General features: G+C 44.1%; 2 protein-coding genes across 3 annotated transcripts in view; one reads left to right on the top strand and one right to left on the bottom strand.

Moving 5' to 3' along the window:
• Nucleotides 1–10,634, top strand: part of LOC8030871 (lon protease homolog 2, peroxisomal) — a 46,526-nt gene extending 35,892 nt beyond the window's left edge. For both annotated transcript variants that reach the window (XM_029993213.3, XM_029993214.4), the window contains exons 17-18: nt 3,146–3,256; nt 6,576–10,634. In XM_029993213.3, coding sequence (XP_029849073.2) covers nt 3,146–3,256; nt 6,576–6,689 — 225 coding nt within the window. In that variant the 3' untranslated portion in view covers nt 6,690–10,634. The remainder of the gene's footprint in view (nt 1–3,145; nt 3,257–6,575) is intronic.
• Nucleotides 10,635–10,729: 95 nt separating this feature from the next.
• Nucleotides 10,730–18,354, bottom strand: LOC115331152 (venom protein 59.1). The gene is made up of 3 exons (XM_029993215.4): nt 18,104–18,354; nt 17,005–17,119; nt 10,730–11,264 (listed from the first exon to the last, which is right to left on the bottom strand). The coding sequence occupies exons 1-3, from the start codon at nt 18,154–18,156 to the stop codon at nt 11,136–11,138; spliced, it is 297 nt and encodes a 98-aa protein (XP_029849075.1). The 5' UTR covers nt 18,157–18,354; the 3' UTR covers nt 10,730–11,135.
• Nucleotides 18,355–18,425: the final 71 nt, after the last annotated feature.

Below are 18,425 nucleotides of genomic sequence, written 5' to 3'. Positions count from 1 at the left end.
GTTAAACGAGTATAAAGCAGTGCTAAATAAATATGCAAAAAACTTGCTCCCTGCTGACTCGGAGGGCTGCCGACATGTCGAAAATAATTCATTGTGAGATAAATCCTGCATGTTTATAAATGAAAGTTTCTGAAACCATTCTTTGGAAGTTAATAAGCACAAATATATTATTTTTGAAAAAAACATTTTTTTCTGAAAATTTTGAATTCCGAGGCCATGTCCCCCCTTAAGAGGGATAATCCGGAAAACACCCGGGGGTGTTCGGGTTCGTGGGCAGGCCGTTCCGCGGGACAAAAACAGTCACCCGTGATCAAGGGACCGTGTTGGTTCCGAAACGTCGGGATTTTTGCTTTTTAATAAAGCTTGGTTAGAGTTTCTAAGTTGAAGATTTATTAATCATTCCTAACCAGACGGATGTCCGTCGAAAATGTTTACAATTAGGTAATAATTGTTAAAAAAAAAGCATTGTTTATTTCGCCAAAGAACGAGGAGATATGAGTTTGCACTGACGCTTTCGATCCCACTTTAGTGTCCAAAAAGCGCAACACTTCGGCCACTTGAAGTGCACGTTCTCCGTCCCCCTCCTGCTCAAGGTAGGCGATCGCTGTCTCCAAGCAACGGCGAGCTTCACATCGAGTAACGGTTCGTCTCTCTTCTTCATCGTCTGTTTCTGTCGGCGCAAAGTTTTCGACAAGTTGATGGCCCTGTTGAGCGGATTCACCGACAAGCTCCATGATCTGCTCGTCGCTCATAGGCTCCCAGCTGTTAGTCTCTTCGTCTATATCCAAGAATGCCGATGCCTCTCCATCTGGGTTTTTCTTCCCGAGTTGTCGAAGAGCTTCACGAAGGGCCGCGAGCCGAAGTTCATCCATCGGATCCTCCACCTCCATAGCAGAGCTGTTAACAAGAATACCTGCGTGACGCCAGCAGTTCACAATGGTTTGAGGCCTCACCGCGTCCCACGCCCTCTTCAGCTTTTGAAGGCACCACCTCAAGTCAGCAGTTTGCGGTTCGTTGTCTTCCGCGCAAGCGATGTAGTGCCGCACAAGTTCACCTCTGTAGTGTGCCTTAACCGCGCGAATAATTCCTGCGTCCAAGGGCTGTATTTTGGCAGTCATGTTGGGCGGAAAGAACTTCAAGGTAAGGTTTTCATAGTCCGCACGAACAGAATGGCATGATTCGTTATCAACCAACAAAACAGCCCTCCTCTTCTCAGCCTTCAAGAAGCGGTCGAATTTTGCCAAGAAGATTTCAAATATCTTTCCTGTCATCCATGCTTTCTTGTTGCAATTGTAAGAGCAATGCATGTTCGGGTCAAATGTCTTTCCAAAACATTGTGGTCGCTCCGCTTTTGCCACGACAATGGGCTTCCACTTGTGGGTGCCGCTCGCGTTGCACAAGAATCTCACCGTGATTCTCTCTTTGCTTCGCTTGTTTCCAGCCACAGGTTCGGATGCCAGAGTCAAAGATGGGCCCAACTTGTAAAAAAAGCCAGTCTCGTCGAAGTTGTAAATATCATCTGGAGAATACTGAACAACAAATTCTGCAAGCTGTTTCCGAGCACTGGCAACGGCGGCTGTATCCACGCTTCCACTCTCTCCATGAATACGGTGGCTTGAAATTCCATGCCTTCTCTTAAACCTGCTGAGCCAACCCCTTGAGTAGTTCAGGTCATGAATGTCTGCATAAAGACGTGAAGATTGCAGACATTAAAATAAAACCACTGAAGAGAGAAGAGCAACTAGAAAAATCATTAGAAGAAACAACATTTTTGGGGAGGAATGCGTAACATTTTGAGAAAACATTTTCAAACTCAGTGCTTAAAAAGATACGCTCAGAACTCACTTACCCATCGTTGTGCCGAACTCCTTCGCCTTTTCTTGCAGCATCTCGTCGCTGACGGCGGCCCCTCTGGAGCGCATTTCCGCAAACCAGATGTTGACGGCCTTCTCAAACTTTGGGGGTCGCTGCCGGCAAGAACTGGAGCTGGCTGTGGGAACGCTCATCCAATATCTTTGATTCTTTTAGAATTGCGTGGACTGTCGATTTTCCGAGATCAACGCCAAGGTTTTTTCCACTCCACTCTTTCACGTACTGAACAGACGCTGAAGGCGTTTCAATTTTGAATTTGCATATCTCCTTTTTCAGCTGAGCAGAAAGCTCTGTCCGTTTACGCTTAACACCTGTCATCGTCTCCACCTCCGAAGTGACCGGAGAAGCGTCCAGCCTTGCCTCTTGCCTCTTATGCACAGCGAATGTGATTCATCACGTATGCCAACCCGGAAGGAGATGGCATACGTTTAAGCTTGAAAGACAAGAAACAAAAAAAAAAAACGACCACCTTCAGGCGCGCAGGTCTTATCTCAAGGGCGGAGGACAATAGTGAATTCCGGGTACAAACTGTGACCTCTACGATTCACTAACCTTTTCTTCTGTCGGGTATGTGGACTCGCCTTCAAAGTAACCAGACGGGGAACAAAAAGGCAATGGTGAATTCCGAGTAGTACACACTGGGGTCACTAATATTTTTTTTCGTGGAGACGTGTCCATATTAACGAGACAAAAATGCCTGTATTTTCCCGTTTCGTCCCCAAAATAGCCGTCCATAGTCCGGACTGCGGGTTTCTGTATTAACGGGACAGAATTGCATGGCGGGAGACCGGTCGCCGAAAATTTCGTCCATATTGCGGGGTGTCCCGATTAACGGGGTCCATATTAACGAGACATGACTGTAGTACATTTTATGATTGCTCTATTGCAGTGTCTGGCCTAACGAATCATGTGACATAATCTGTAAATAATGTAGTCGAGCTCACTGATTTTCTTGTTGCTCTACTATTTAAGTCAAAGAATGATGAAAGCATCCTGTTTTTTTGTCATCAAAACATTGCCTTTATAAAATCTTTGTTCAAACTTGCATTACTTGGAAGGTTTTCGTTGATCACTTTGACTGTCACTGTTATAGGTCCATGATAGTGATGTCCTTTTATGCAAAACTTCTTTTATTCCATTACATTGCATAGTTATACAAAATGTTTTATAATTTTGCATAAGTATGCAGTGTGGACTGTCGTTTACAACTGCAAGTGGGCCAGAGTCCTTTCGATTACAGTATGTCTGTTTTGTTTGAACAATCTTGCTGTAGGTGGGGGGCATCAAAGACAAGGTGCTGGCTGCTCACCGTGCTGGCATGTGCAAAGTAATCCTGCCTAAGAGGAATAAGAAAGATTTGCAGGAAGTTCCACAATCTGTCAAGGTGGGTTGTGTATGTGTTTGTGAATGGTGCAACATAGGATTTCAATGTTGACTTGATTATAGAATTTCAATGTTGACTTGATTATAGAATTTCAATGTTGACTTGATTATAGAATTTCAGTGTTGACTTGATAGAGTAGACCATATTAGTTAGCATCCTGCCATGTTCTGGCTCTGGATATCTGTGATCCAATCAAACAAATTTGCCAGTCATGACTTTAAAGTTTCTTTCCAATTTGTAAAATATTTCTTGCTTCTGAGTATGCTACTGCTGAAATTATGTTTTGTCCCACAAAGAGTTCAAAACAATTGAATCTTTTTGCATCTTCAAAAATTTAGGAATTATCTAGAATCTGCAAGGTCTCCCAAAATAATCAGATCTTGAGATAAATCTGTTTTTCAACAATGCTTTTTTTCTGAAGAGAACTGAATGGCTCTGCTCACTTCCATTTGCATTCAGAAGTAATTTATAAAGGGTCAAATGGAATTTCCTTCTCATTTTATGTAAAGAATATTGATATGGGATCAGTTTAAAAAATGTCCTGTTCAGATTGACAGAAACTTGAATAGTGAATCTTGTGGTCTGACAGGATTCATTCCACAGAAGACTTAGTTTCTAAAACTCTGATGTTATGGAAGACCCAGGTGATCTGAAAAATTGTTATAATGCACATCTTGCAGCTCGCTTCATGATCATCCCATAGCAAGACTGTATAATGTGTTGCATTGAAAATGCTGGATTGACAGAATGATGCTGAATGTACATTGTTTGTGCACCTTGAATGAGCTTCAGGGGTTTTTGAGAAGGGTTTATTGAAGCTGCTAGACAGGAAGGTGTTGCTTGACATCTGCAACCACGGGAGTTTTTGGAAAACTTGGGTGGCAACTGTTTAACCTGCTGGCTAGCATGCCACTAAGCTGTTGGCTTGCATGCCAACGGACCTTTTTCCAGTAAGCTTCTGCGCATGCGCACACCCTCTCCCCCGGCCTTGCTTCCATTTGTCTCTATTTTCGCAGGGCACCATCCCGCACGACCAACATTGTCAGTGCTCATCTTTCCGCGTAGTTCGTCTTTTTTGACGATTCTTTTTCTGGGTATCGGTATCATGGGGCATAAAAAGGAACAATGTCGACGCGTTTTGACGAGCGGAGTCCTGTTGGGCTGCCCTTCATTTGTAGTTCGCGGACAAACCGCCTTGTGGCGCTCGTTGCTCGAAAAAGGTCCATTTGGTGGCAGTCATCTGTGGTAGGCTGCAGTAAAGCATTTAAAAAGTACTTTTCCACTTTTGAGTTCCCACTTCAAAAGTATATCATGGGGCTGATTACTTAAGACAGGGATCTCAAACACGTGGCCTGCGACTCTCTGGGACGTAACCCGCAGGTATTCTGTGGCAGCGAGCTCCCGTTCCTGCCTCGAGCGCAGCATGCGGCATAAATAACGACCTCTTGTCATCCATTCATTTCCACTGGAAACGTAGCTCTGGTCTTATGACGTTTTAACATATTTGACACTACCAACCTGCTTTCTTTTAGATAGAGGATTGCTTCGTCTTGCATACCTTTAAGACACGAGCATTTCCTTAGAATTCTGCCGTAAAACGTCAGGAAAGCAAAAACTACCGCATGAAAATATTTTTTTTCGAGCCATATTGAACTCGGATAATTCCCGAGTGAATTGAGCGACAGAGCAACGATTGTGTGTTTGGTTTCTAGTTCTTTTGAAACATTCCAGTGTGTTGGCGGGATAGTGGTATTTTAAATCTTGTAATCACACTAGGTACAAACCCAAAGTAGTTCCATGAACAAATCAAAGCAAGGAACTTCTATGGCAATACAATGATTTTATGTAAAGCAAACAGTGCAAGATTCCTTTTTTTTTTTGGGGGGGGGGGGGGGGGGGGGAAATCTCTGGGTGTAGCTGAAAAACTTGGCTGCTTTTGAACATGGAACACCATCACTGTTTTGTTTTTGTTTTTTTTTGTCCTAAATATATTAACTTCCTCCCTCTCCCTCCCTATGTTGGCCCTCAACATTTCAGGGTTGGAGGGGGGGGGTGCTATCTGCCCCCACACTCAAATGAGTTTGAGACCCCTGACCTAGGCTGTTTACTTGCACTGATGAAACATCAAAATTAGTTTTTCAGGACTCATACTTTGATCTTTCTGTGGGTTTCATTGAGAAAATCAGTTACTAGCTGTGTTATATATATATTTTTTTTGTATGAAAACTGACATGTTTTAAAATCTAAAAGGTTAAATCAGGGCTTGTTTGCTTTTGTGGTCTTTGAGGTATTTGGTACCATTTATACGATCTCTGTCCCAAGCTGGTATGTTAGTTATTTAGTCTACCATGTGATACTGATGTCAGAGGCTGAGTACTACAGTCAAACCCGTTTATAACGAACAGCAGGAAACGCTACTATCAGTTCGATATAGTAAGTAGTTCGATATAGCAAAAACCATTTACAACGAACTTCCACGATGTGTTTGTTGTAAGGTGAGAGCTTCTCTTTCTTTCTCATCTCTTCGCTTCCACCTTGTAGCAATTGCGCTAGAAAGGTTCTTGTTTTTTTGTTTTTTTTTTTGCATTCGTGCAGAGTTTGTTCTTTTAGCTTATCTTCCCTTTTGAATCACTTCTCCTCGAGGGCAATTGCTTTGGGATGAAGATTTTTTTTTTTGTTTTCTGTGCCTGCGTGCAGAGTGTTTTTTTAGCTTTTTCCCCTTCTGAATTGCTTCTCTTTGTCAATTTTGTTCACGGCTTGAGCTTTTTTTAATTTTATTTCTTTCCTATTTCTTTCTTTTGTGTGTGTGTGGGGGGGGAGGGAGGGACAGGGCTAGAAGACGATTGCTTGCGCGTTTTTGGAAGCCTTCCCGGGAGAAAAACGTTAGATATAGCCAATATGTTGTTCGTTATGGAAAGTACTTTTTACATGTATTTTTATATCAATTTTTCGTAAGTTCGATATTGACAATAATTCGCTATTTGTAGGTTCGTTCTAAACGGGTTTCAGTGTATACTCCGTCTCACTAAAACCGTGCAGTACAGCCAAAGCTACAGGGAAGAGAGCATATCCCAACCTGTTCAAGAGGAGGGAAAGGAGGAACAGGAGAGAAAGGCTGGGATGCTCTCTCCCCTGTAGCTTTGAATGTACTGCACGGTTTTAGTGAGAAGGAATATAGTAGGCTATGAACTAATTTCCATGGATATGAAAACTGTCTTAGCGTAGGGATAAGAAAAAAATTAGGTGGGTGGGTGTGTTTTGAATGAGTGTAACCTCCAACATTGGTATTACATGTTGATTTTTTTGTCCTACTACACAGGATGACCTGACATTCCATCTTGTCACCCACATAGAAGAGGTGCTCCAGCATGCTTTTGAAGGTGGTTTTCCTGATCTGCCAAAATTTGTAGACAATGTCCTCAGCAAGCTATAACTTATGTAGCCTTGGTTTGGTTTGGTTGGAAATCAAAGGCATAGCTTTAAGGTTGTGCAAAATCTAGATGCCATTTACAAAACAAACTCCCAAAGATGAGTATATTTACTGGGTTCTGGGTTTATAGAAATTATGAGGGCATGTTTATATAGTATTAAAGGGATACTTCAACGAAATTTGAAATATTCCCGACGTGTTCAAAAATAGGTTGAATATGATCCACAATATCCGTAAATGACAATCGCACGTTTGTATTTTGATCCTGGTGGCTGTATTTTTCTTTATAAACGGCCCACTCTGGCAAGCGCTCAGAGAAGGCCCAGCTTAGAGCACGTGACATCCAACGCAATCATGACGTAGGTCGTCTCAAGACGAGCAAAGCTACGGCGAGGCTGACGTCGAGAGGATGGCCTAGTCGTTCCAGCCACCGAAGCGGCTGCTTTTGTACGAATTTTGAGTGACAGGTTAATCTTCTAGGGGGACAGTAGCGACTTCTGCGACACACAAAAGGGATTCTCGGGAAGAGGGGAGTTCCTCCTTTCCCCCTTCTCTCGTCGTGGCCGGAGACGAGACAACCTCCGTCACTAGCTGTCAAGGTTCCTAGACGAGCATTACAAACGAGGCGTTAGCAACATCCACCAGGTGCTCTTTGCTAATCGTTTAATTCGTTTTAAAATTCTTTTTCGAGACTTTTTTAAGAAGATATTGGTATGTTCCATGTGATACTGCTCTTTTGAACACATATAGACCAAAAAATGAGCGCCGAAATTTCGTTGTAGTATCCCTTTAAAGTATGTGCTTTGCCTTTGCAAGCACATATGTTCTACTTTAAAATAGTGGCCCCTAAGCCCTCTTGTCTATATTTTTATCCTGCTATTGGACTCCTTTCTTAACAATGTAGCCAACTCTTAACACATAACTAATATCAACTTAAGCATTTTTTTTTTTTTTTTAAATTCTTAGTGATGCTGCATAGTATCTGAGGGTCCTGGTGGTTGTGGTGTATGTTTCTCATAAGTATTTGTAGCTCTGGATGATCAAGTTGGAAGTTGCTAGTGGTGCTAATGAATCTCAGTCAGGGACATCTAAAACTTTGAATGTGAATCAAATATGTCACAGATTTATATGATATATGACATAGTAAATGTTATAGTAGAACGTTAAGTTCAATTGTTTTCTCGTGGGTCATGTCATGCGACACACTTTGGGGCCATTGCTCTGTAATTTGTTTGAGTTTTCTTGTAATTAAACTTTTATTGCAATGTGTGCATCAAAATCAAAATAATTTGCAGTTGAAATGCAGTTATAGAAAGTAATATTTTATGTGTAAAACAATTATATATTTTTTTTTCTTAATTCAGAAGGGTATGTTTTTTTTTTTCTTTTTTTTTAGAATGTTTACAAAAAAATGATAAAGGTAAAGTCTTGACTAATTTTTTTTTATTTTTTTTTATTCTGTGCATGCCTAATGATTGCCAGCCATTTCACATTCAATCGATTGCCTTTAGTATGTTGTAAACGACTTGATTTTCACAGGCTCGGTATTTCACAGATCTTGTGGAGTGGGTTTTGGGAATATTTTGCGGCCACAAAATATTGGGATTTGGAATGATGTGCTATGTACCCGTTAGCACGGACTGGTACATTCAAGAAATTAAATTTTCAGTATTTTTCTAGTCGTAAAAATATGTGAAACACAAGTCCTCGCAAAATTTCGGTTGTTTACAGTATTGTCAATGTCCAGTCTTCTCTTTGGAGCCCCGTTTACTATAAATAGAGCCGGAGTGGGTTCTGAATATCTTAGACCAGTGACTTTCTGCTGTTGGAATGTATGAGCTTAGTGAAGGTTTAATCCAGAGAGGAATATATGTCTGTGGCTATTGACCATGAGTATAACAACCATTCCTGGGAACAAAGAAATTGGTTTAAGGTTACCTTTATCTTGCCCTGTTTTTTCCTTGTCTAGATTTATGTTTTTGAGTTTACTGTGCTTTGATGTTTGCAAACTGCTTTTTGACAGGTAGCGCTTAATCCCTTGCCCTAAACAAGTTAATATGTTTGCCACATGTATTGCTCACTACTAGAAGTGACACTATGCGATATACTAGTATGAGGCCTGTTCAAAAAGAAACCAAAGAATTTATGTAGGCTGCAAGTAGATGATGCAGCAGACAGACGATGATGGCGATGTTTAGCGGCGGCATTCAGCATTAATCGCCAAGTTGCTAAATCACGCCATATTATTGAAGGCAGATTTTCTGAAGGCAGAAGTGTGGAGGTGTCTGTGTAGGGTCTGCCATTTCTGAGCGCAGCAAATATAGTGTGTTGTAAGATATTGCATGCAGTTGCAAATAAACTTTCAGTTCCACAGCACCTTGCTCCCTGGAGTTGACTCCTGCTGACTTCCTGCTTCCAGAGTTTATGTTAATGCTGACAGGTTGTTGATTCCAGGCGATAAGAGATACAAGAAGAAAAAAAAATGTTGCAAAACCTGTGGAACATTGCAAAGGACGATTTCCAGAGTATATTCCTTTTGAACTGGAAGAAGGATTGGGAGCAGTTTCATAAGTACAAGTGGGAACTACTACTTTGAAAGAGACAAGTGTGGTTAGTTGAGGAACATAGGAGTTATTTTTATTTTTAGAAAGTTTGCTTTCTATTTGAACAAGCCTCCTACTTAATTTGATGGGCAAAGGTCTCCCATTTGTACTACTACCGGGGAGTGCCCACCCCACTTTCACTGAAAACTGGGTTAATCTAGACATGGGCACTTGTCCGGTAAATTGACACATCAAAATCTTTTTTTATTTTTTTTATTGTTTGAAACGATCGAAAGCGATGCCTGGACATAATCCTCAAAATTCGAAACTTCGGAATTCAGTATTTGTGAAGTAAAACAATTTCCAAATGCTGAATTCGAAGTTCCCGCGCGATCCGCGCCAGTGGAGTGACGTCAAATTTTGAGGGCTCTTGAGAGTCGAGTTTCTTTCGCGCCTCCGCTCCGAAACGTGTCTCCGCGACCCGAAGCGAGGAGAGAAGGGCGCCGGCGTCGCGGGAACTACCGTACCGGGAAACCGGTTTCCAGCGTGAGTGCCGTGCCGCCTATCGCTTCGAGCAGACGACGGTGCCCCGGCGGAAGAACAACCGAAACTACGATACGCAGACACCAAACCCAACTGTTTTGACCGTTTGACGATTTCCTTTTCGAAGTCTGAGAGGTCGTCGGGCACCTATAAAAGGCCACTTCGTCCGATTCCCCGACTCACCAATCACCCTCTGCTACTAGAGTTCCTGTATAGCTACCTACGGTCCCGTAGGGAGCCTATACAGAAACTCTATCTGCTACTTGCGACGAGCGCCGCCATGTTTTCCGAGGGAGGATAAAAATCCAGAAGGCGACATCACAACGGACTCCGATTTTTGTTATTTCAAAAAGAAGGGCCGTAGTGCATTTGCAATTCCGTTAAGAAAAACATCTTTTACGATTGCCGTTATTAAATGTTTTAGAAATGTCGCCTACAAAGCTTCTAAATTTCATGAGTTTTGACGTCACCAATCAAAAGCAAGGAAAATGCCGAAAATAAAGAGGCGCGCGCGCGCATGGAAAATATTTTTTTTGCGATATATATATATATATATTTGTCTACGTTTTAGACAATAGAAAAAAAAGATAGATTTTTGGTGTGTCAGTGCCCCTTTAACGTATAGTCTGCAGGATTCCCAAGTTTGGGAAAAGATTGGACGCTTGAACTAAGTGGGTGCTTCCGCGGTATTTTACGGTATGCATATTACTTTTGTCAAAGCATTCGCTACTGAGGATGGGGAAGTTCTATTGAAAATCGGGTGCTCTCTTTTGTGTGTGTATATATAAATATTTTAGAGAGTGTAATATATTGCAACTGATATTTTATTTTTAGTCTAATAAATATGCTATAGAAGTATTGACCATGTGTTTTTAATTGTTTGTAGTACCCGGAAAGAAAGCAAACATGAGTATTGTTCCATGCAGTTGAATGAATGTAACCGCAATAGGTTCCAAATGGTGCACATAATTATTTTATTTTTTCTTGCTGGTTTCACATGATCGAGACAGTCTTCACGCGATAGCACACGTTGCACATATCAGGCACGGTGTCTCAATCTAATGTGAAAGGCATAATATTCAGCATATACTATGTACATATAAATAAGTGTTAAATTATAATGAACAGTTGAGATGAGAGTGTGCGTAATAAGTTAAAAATGTAGTAGGACATACATTCTACACATAACAGACTAACGAATATGACTGCTGAAGAACTCTTGGTTCAAACGTGGCTTCTGCATGAGTAGGCCAACTGATCTCGCTGTAACTGAGAGAAATGTGACGTTTTCCTTTCTTGATAAAATTGGTGCCGGTTTTTCTTGCGGTGGTGACTGATCGCCATTAAGGTACAGACTAGAACATCAGCTCAAGTCCGTAGGAAATACACACTGGCCGGGCAGTTGGGAAAACATGGAGTTGGGACGACAGGTGAGTCCTTCCGTGCAGATTCCACCATGGTTCCAGTAGCCGCCGCATTCCTCTCCTGGGCCCTGTAAGAAAAGGTGCACTGTAGCGGTATAGATGCCGTGCCTAAAAGGGACAACAGATTAGACCATAACAGCTGGCCTTTAACAGCCTCGTGAACGGCCCATCTAAAGACAGAGAGGGTGCCCACTTTTGCAGTTCAACCAGTCTGAATGCGTGCTGTACAGTGATCTTGTAGCAGAATTGAAGACGCAAAAGGTTCATGTGATGGCTTGTATTTTATATTGAAGTCAGAACTGCCAACGTTACGCGCCGAGGGTCCAGTCAACCAGTGCCGAAAGCTTGACGTCACGGCGTTAGTCGGCTTTCTGTGCGTGCTCGATCGGCGGCTCATCCTATCGCGCGCAGAGAACGTGCCACGAGTTTACGCTTTTTGTCAATGCGCACGCGTCTGTGTCCAGCTAGGCCTTGGAAGTGAAACGGAAGGATTGCAGAAGACCGGCAACGCCGTTTCATTGCCCGAGGCAGTGGTTCCCAACCGGCGATGTTTCGGGACCCCTTATGGAGCGGCGGTAGTGATGGAAGACTATCGACCGGAGAGAGAGGGGGGGGGGGGAGGAGGAGGAGGAGGAGGAGGGGTGATAGCGATTATGACTACCGTATGTAGTTGAATACAGATCTACTACGAATGTAGACCGTACAGCTACCGTAATTAGTTCAATACAGGTTGACTACGAATGTAGGTCGCGCTGACGAAAATATGAAAATAAAAATTAAAAAAAAAAAATGGAAACGGGATATTCATAGAAACAGCACAAAGCGCACCTTCTAAACAAATCAAGCTCGGTGATTGCCCGGCGACTTGCGCCTTTAGTATGTGTTCGGGCCTTTTCCGCTGGGTGGCTTCGCTCCCGGCGCGATAAGACGTGAAGGAGACAAGCAAGGAGCTACCGGCTAGCCATATATGCAGTGAAAACTGCCTCGGCCTGGTGGCCAAAATGAAACGCGTATGAAAGGGGATTAAATGCACGCAGCGCCGCACGCGTCAAGCTTCACCGCTTTGCACTGGTGTGCTCGGAGAAGCGGCTGACGCGGGGGGGCATCTCTTCAACTTTGATGGGGGGCCCTAGGGTGCCTCAATGTCCTTCTGTTTAGGGTGATGCCACCCTTTGTAGTACCCGATGCCGACAGCACGCGCTCACGGGTAAAATACAAAGAAATCGACGAAAACAAAATGTCGCCATAGCACAGTCAGCGCCAGAAACGCGTGCAGGGACACGCTCTTTCACGCGCTACTGAACAAAAAAGAATAATAAAAGTGTGGGACAATATGGCCGAATGTCTCCACCCTAAGCAAAGCGCGCATGAAGGCACCCTAGGGGGCCCTAAACCCGTCAAACACAAAGTTGAAGCCAAAAGTTCGCGGAGCGCGCCGATTGGACGTCGACGACAAAAGCGCGAAGTGATCGTCGTGATAGTGCAATCGGTTCGCTCTCTTCGGCCCGAACTTCGTGTTTGACGAGTTTAGAGGCCGGGGTCGGAAGTCTTGCTCGCTATGATAAGGTCAACTCCTAGTTTTAAACAATGCCGTAAGAAAAAAAAAAAGTTGTATTTTAATGCGTGATGATAAGGCTGGTATTGCCATACACAGAACATACATCACTTCTGTATTTGGCAGTATACATGAGAAACACCATCACAAGGCTTCTGTGCCGCCTCGGCCTGAGCGCCACTGGACCAGGTCGTATTGCCGCACCCTGTATTACATGCATGACAAACAATGTCTGGCGTAGCGGCGCGTCAGGTGCGTCACAGTTTTCTACATTATAGCTTGCAGTACCCTTCCCACTATTTTTCGTGTGTTCGAAATTCTCTAGATAATTAACGGCGTTCCGAAGTGCACATTTTTATATCTGGCACGATTGCGTTCAAGCTATCTGGTCCCGACAGCTCAAACCCATCCCGACTCATCCCGACCGGGCGCAGCAGAACACGCACGTAAAAGCACGGTACAGCTCTCCGCCTCGCTCTGACTGATTGACTCGCTGCAGCCATAGCTTTCCTCGTTTGTCAAGTTACGCTGCATTCAGACTTGTTGAACTGGAATATCAAACAGGAAGGAAACGGAAATACAAGGAAATCGTGATCCCTGGCGTCGGCGTCTTATGTAAACAAGTTTAAAGTGTTTCTTTCTTTGCTGAAGGGTTGTCTCATGCCGGGTTTTCTTGGCACCTTTTCCTTTGTCAGATTTGTGCCATGCTTTCTAATTAACACCAAGAACTGTAAGTACTGATAGATCGAAACTTCGGAGGGGCGATTTGTTTGGCTGCGAGAGTAACTAAATGGCTCCGCTAGCGGGAGCATATATTCTAGTTGCGTCCGGAAGTCGGCACTGGCACGAAGCGAGCGGAAATTGCTCAATCCCCTTCCGGACCCGGTTTTGCCGATATCGTATTGGTAAAGCACCCGTAAACAGATTATGCTAACTCAAGCCGTGACCTGTCAACCCAGCTGTGCCTGGAACGCAATGGGGCGCACATACTACGTACGCCCCATCGATCAAAGATCGACGATGTGCCTGCCGCCGCTTTATCGCCGTGTGTATACCTTATCGCTGACGCTAAACTATCGAGAAAGGAAGGCCGGTTCGCCCAATTATCCGAGGCACAATGATTGGTAGCAGGATGAGTTGCGCAACGCCACTTCCTCCCGGGGATGTCTTCGAGCGAGACAATAAGGTGATGATGGCACCAGCGTCAACGGAGCACGTGCGATAGAGGATTCCCGAGACTGGAGCGACGCTTTGTCGAACTACCCCATTCAAATCGTCTGACCAGGTCCCATATTCACTCGTCATGTACAGGACAACAGTGGATTCCTCGGTGTCCTTGGTGAGAGGATATCATTGTGCCAGTCTTTCGACTACTCGATGCCGAGAGCATCGAGGACTCTAAAGATTGTCATTACGGCATGGACATTGGCGTTGATGCCATACTTGACGTCATCTTCCGAAGATGACTTGACGTCAAATACCAGATAGTAACATAGTCATCCAATAAAGACATTTTCAACAGCAATAATCACGAAGAACAAAAACACATGTACCGATGGAAAATGGCGGCGTGCTACCGGTCAAATCTAAGAGCTCGACCCGTGAGATACTCCTCCACGTGTTCCAGAGCATAGGAAAGAAGGATGCACCGTGTGGCAAAGTGGTCCGATGGCACCACACTGAGGAGTGAGACCTATGACTTCTCATAATTGATTGTGTTATGATTAGGGTTCCGAGTTTTCGGTTTAAACCGATAAAAGTTCGCCGAATTCATTTTCAGAAATTCGGTTTTAACCGAAAAAGGTCAGTTTTTAGGTTCGGCATTTTCAATTTAAACCGATAAAAACCTATAAAAGTACGTCGAATACATTTTCTAAAATTCAGTTTTAACCGGAAAAGGTCGCTTTGACCTTCCAGTCGTACCGCAGAGCCATGGCGAAAAAGTGGAACGACAGTGTCTATCGAAACGTGTCCGAATGTATGGGACACACGGGTGCCATCACGACGTTTTAGTTTAATGTGCGCATCATCGATCGGGACGTGCATGACATCCGAAATGCCCCATGACTTCGCCATGTACGAGTGTGTTTTCAAACTCGTTGCAAGGAAGACTGACTTGATGCAAGCTCTGCATGTTGTGTTGAGCTTCAAAACGTCGCACCGTCTCTCTTTTGGCGGTCACAATTGGTTGATTGGCAGATTTTTGGCTCAGGCAGCGCTTCATCTTCTCAGCCTGCCATTGTCTAGTGTTAGCGTTGAGAGGGCATTCTCGAAGCTCAGGATCATATTAACAGGAAAGAAAGTGCAGATCAACGAGGAGAACCTGGGAAAGCACATGTGTGTGTACAATAATAAGATCACGTAATCCTGATGTACAGAAGGTGAAGTTCCATGTTTTTTGGGGCATATATCTGGCTTGTTTGTACTTCTGTGTTGTTGTTGTTGTTGTTGTCGTTTTTTCCGAATATTTGCACGAAAGATGCCAATATGCTGTAGTAAAGTGAAGTAAATCAAGAATTGCACAAGTAACGTCAAGAGTCCCACAGGGCTCGGTTTTAGGACTTTTGTGATTTTTAATTTGTGTAAATGATATTGAGTCCGTCATTTCATGCATCAGAATGTTCGCAGACGATTGCATATTATATAGAGAAGTAGCATGTTATAGTGACAATTTCGTTATTCAAAGGAATTTTGAGATTATAAATACACGGTGCGAAAAATGGCGGATGAAGTTGAACTTAGATAAAACCGTGCGCATGACTTTTTCTAGAAAACAGATAACCGCCAGTTCTTGTTACGATATCACGATCACCAACACTTGTTTAAAAACGGTTTTAGATTAATTTACAAGTATTTGGTTGCGACCTCATATCCTCGTTGAGCTAGCTTCCAAATCTTTGGTTTCTTGCGCCGAAACACTCGCAACTTTCCACAGGTTATGTTGGAATTATCATATAAAACAAACGTCATACCTGTATTGGAATATGCCTGCACTGTGTTGGGACCCAGCAACTAGTCTAGATAATAATAAATTAGAAAAGGTTCCAAACCTAGCGGCTAGGTATGTTTTAGGAAAATCTTTAAAAGAAAGCTTAGTGCAACGCCCTCAAGACAAATGTTGAAATGGAGTATATACTGGGATGGTCGCAGAGTAAGGCTTCGTTTGAAGTTTTTCCACTATATTTCACTCCCAGACTGGCATCTCACATGAAACCTACCTGTTTCCCCCATATTACCTATCCGCGCGTGTGGGTTATATTTATAAAATGCGTGAATATAGGTGCAAAACTGCGACATTTAAGAGTTTTTTTTTTCCTAAAAAAAAAAAAAAAAAATAGCGTGCCAGTGGAACAAATTACGTTTAACAAACCTTAGTTTTATTAAACGATGTATTTTATACTGCTTTAGAAACGGTAGGCTCATTTGATTGATACGATTGCATAAACGATAAATCCCAGGCAGAAGTTAACGACGTAGATTGTAATTATTTTTATATATAGGTGCTGCAGACCTTGGTGTACTCAGAAGTATAGAATTTCGTGTATCGTTTATTTGTTTTCAATGTCTCGAAGTGGTGATGGAATGCGTAGAGTGACGCGAAATCTGAAGGATGCTTTGGATGTCGCGAGGTGTGTCGGAATACTTTTGATCTCGCAAGGTTTAAAAATGTTTCTGAAGATTATTACCTGTTAATTTGTTTTCTTTTTCGTGTATATCCCCCCCCCCCCCCCCCCCCCCCTTTCTCCCGCTATAATGCTGAAAGGCGCCGCGGGTACTGAATAAATGAAATGAAATGAACGATACAACGCATGCACAAAGGCGAGAGTATCTGAGTCATCGGATCTACTAAAACTCCCTATCGATGCCGTCATCCGCTTATTCGGTCCGGCATCCCTAATTACAATTCTTTCCTTTCTCTGTGAGCGCTGAAAGAGGGGATGGTAGAAGGTGGGGACGTTTCAGCATGTCTTGGACTTGTAAGCGATGTAAAGGTAGGAAAGTGGAAGAGTCAGTCATGCGGTCTCTCGGGGCGAATCTGTCACTGACTTGACAGACGACGAAAAACTACGTCCCCCCAGCAAGCCAATCAGATCGTCGGACTGAGGCACGTGACAGCGTATCGTCGGAGTGCACTCCTGCGGAGAGCTGCCAGGTGCTTCGCTCCAGCGCTCTGGTTGTCTCGAGGGTGCCGCAGCATTCGTTCTTTGCCAAGCTACGCACCGAGTATCAACCGTTGCCGCAATTATACTTACGCTGGCACAGATCTCGCAACAGCCGCACATGTCGCTGACGACGCCGTGCGGGCAGTCGTCTTCCAGCGGGCACTCCACGTCCCCGCACTCCGGGCAGGCGGGCATCGACTTGGTCCTGCGATTAGCACGCCGTGAGAGACCGCACACCCAGACCGGACGTCGCGTGCCTTTGAGGCAAACCGAGGAAAGCAACGCGGCGAAGCCTCGGCCAGCGCTGGACGCCTCGGCGCGCCGCTTTCTCCGAGCTCGAGGGAGCGTGACACTGGCGTGGCCGGAACCGAGCGTCCTCGTTCGCCCGGGAGGGGGCATTCGGACGGTTCGGACGAGTTGAAGGGACCGTGAACCTTCTTGCTTTGTCTCTTGTTGAATTTGACATTCTTTGTGCGTTTGCTCCCATCGTCGTCGTTGTGTCGGCGACGCTTTGAAACGGCGCAGTCTGTCATATCACGGAGGGCCATCGGTGGGTAAGGGGGAGCGGCTAGGATTTAAGTGTGAGGGACGGCGGGCTTTCGAATAAAAACAGTCGTGGCTGTGGCCTAGTTACAAAAGATTGATGGCGGTTCTTTTCTTTATTCGCGAAGTTCGTTGTAGCGCACGTTTGTAGCTATTCTTGCAGACGTGCCCGAAGGTCCAACTCAATCATGGCTGTTCCTTTTTTTCTTTCCTAATCTTTACCCGAGTTGACGGCGCGTTATGAAAACTGAGGTATTTTATGTTTTTTTTGTAACGACGGCTTCCGTTATAGGTGGGGTTTCTTTATGCGGTAAAAGAAAGGGGTGGTTCTCTAAACATCGTGCGTTCTTTCGGGCAGCTGACCTTGTCCGGAATTACCGCAAAGACTTTAGTTTTACTGAGGTTGCCCGACAGAGCTCTACCGCTACCGACAAAGGTAATAAGCAATCTTGGGAATGGCTTATCGGAGAGGACCGAGGACGCTGGACAATTATTATTTTTTTTTCTTGTCCCCCAGATTGAGGATCGACCTTGAATGAATTCAGTGTTTGGATAAGAAATCTAACACGATATTCATCTTTGTTGATCGTTTCTGCCGTATAAAGCATCGCTTCCACAACAATAAATATATAAAAAAATTACTTACATGGCCACGAAGCAGGTGAATGCCAGGAAGACACAAAGAACACTCTTCGTCATTCTGCTGCGGCGAGATGAAAGTCCCAAGTGCGTCGGGGGCGTACTCGTGATTGGAGGAAGCTGACTTCACGAATACTCGGATCGAAGGCGACTCGCTGACTCCGGGTTCTCCGCGCCACTTTATAAGGGTCCGAGTTGTGACCCTGTTAGCAGCAGGAAGTTGCGTGTTTCCGTCTACGACGGGATGTGCGAGATGGAGTCTGCGTTTACTCGGAGCACCGCGTTAATGTTCGGGGAAGTGACGTGAGGCGGGGTCCGTTTACGTGTGG

The sequence above is a fragment of the Ixodes scapularis genome, unplaced genomic scaffold, assembly GCF_016920785.2.
Source record: "Ixodes scapularis isolate PalLabHiFi unplaced genomic scaffold, ASM1692078v2 PGA_scaffold9__187_contigs__length_104089568, whole genome shotgun sequence".
Taxonomy (NCBI): domain Eukaryota; kingdom Metazoa; phylum Arthropoda; class Arachnida; order Ixodida; family Ixodidae; genus Ixodes; species Ixodes scapularis.
Note: the sequence above shows the minus strand (reverse complement) of the source record. Positions and strands in the feature narration are given on the sequence as shown.

Bases quoted from the DNA above. Each gene is read 5' to 3' on its own strand.
- LOC115331152 (XM_029993215.4), bottom strand. From the start codon at position 18,156: ATGACGAAGAGTGTTCTTTGTGTCTTCCTGGCATTCACCTGCTTCGTG. The intron at 17,120-18,103 runs GTAAGTAATTTT...TGCTAATCGCAG, and splicing joins TTCACCTGCTTCGTGGCCAT to GACCAAGTCGATGCCCGCCT. The intron at 11,265-17,004 runs GTAAGTATAATT...CTTTTCTTACAG, and splicing joins GTTGCGAGATCTGTGCCAGC to GGCCCAGGAGAGGAATGCGG.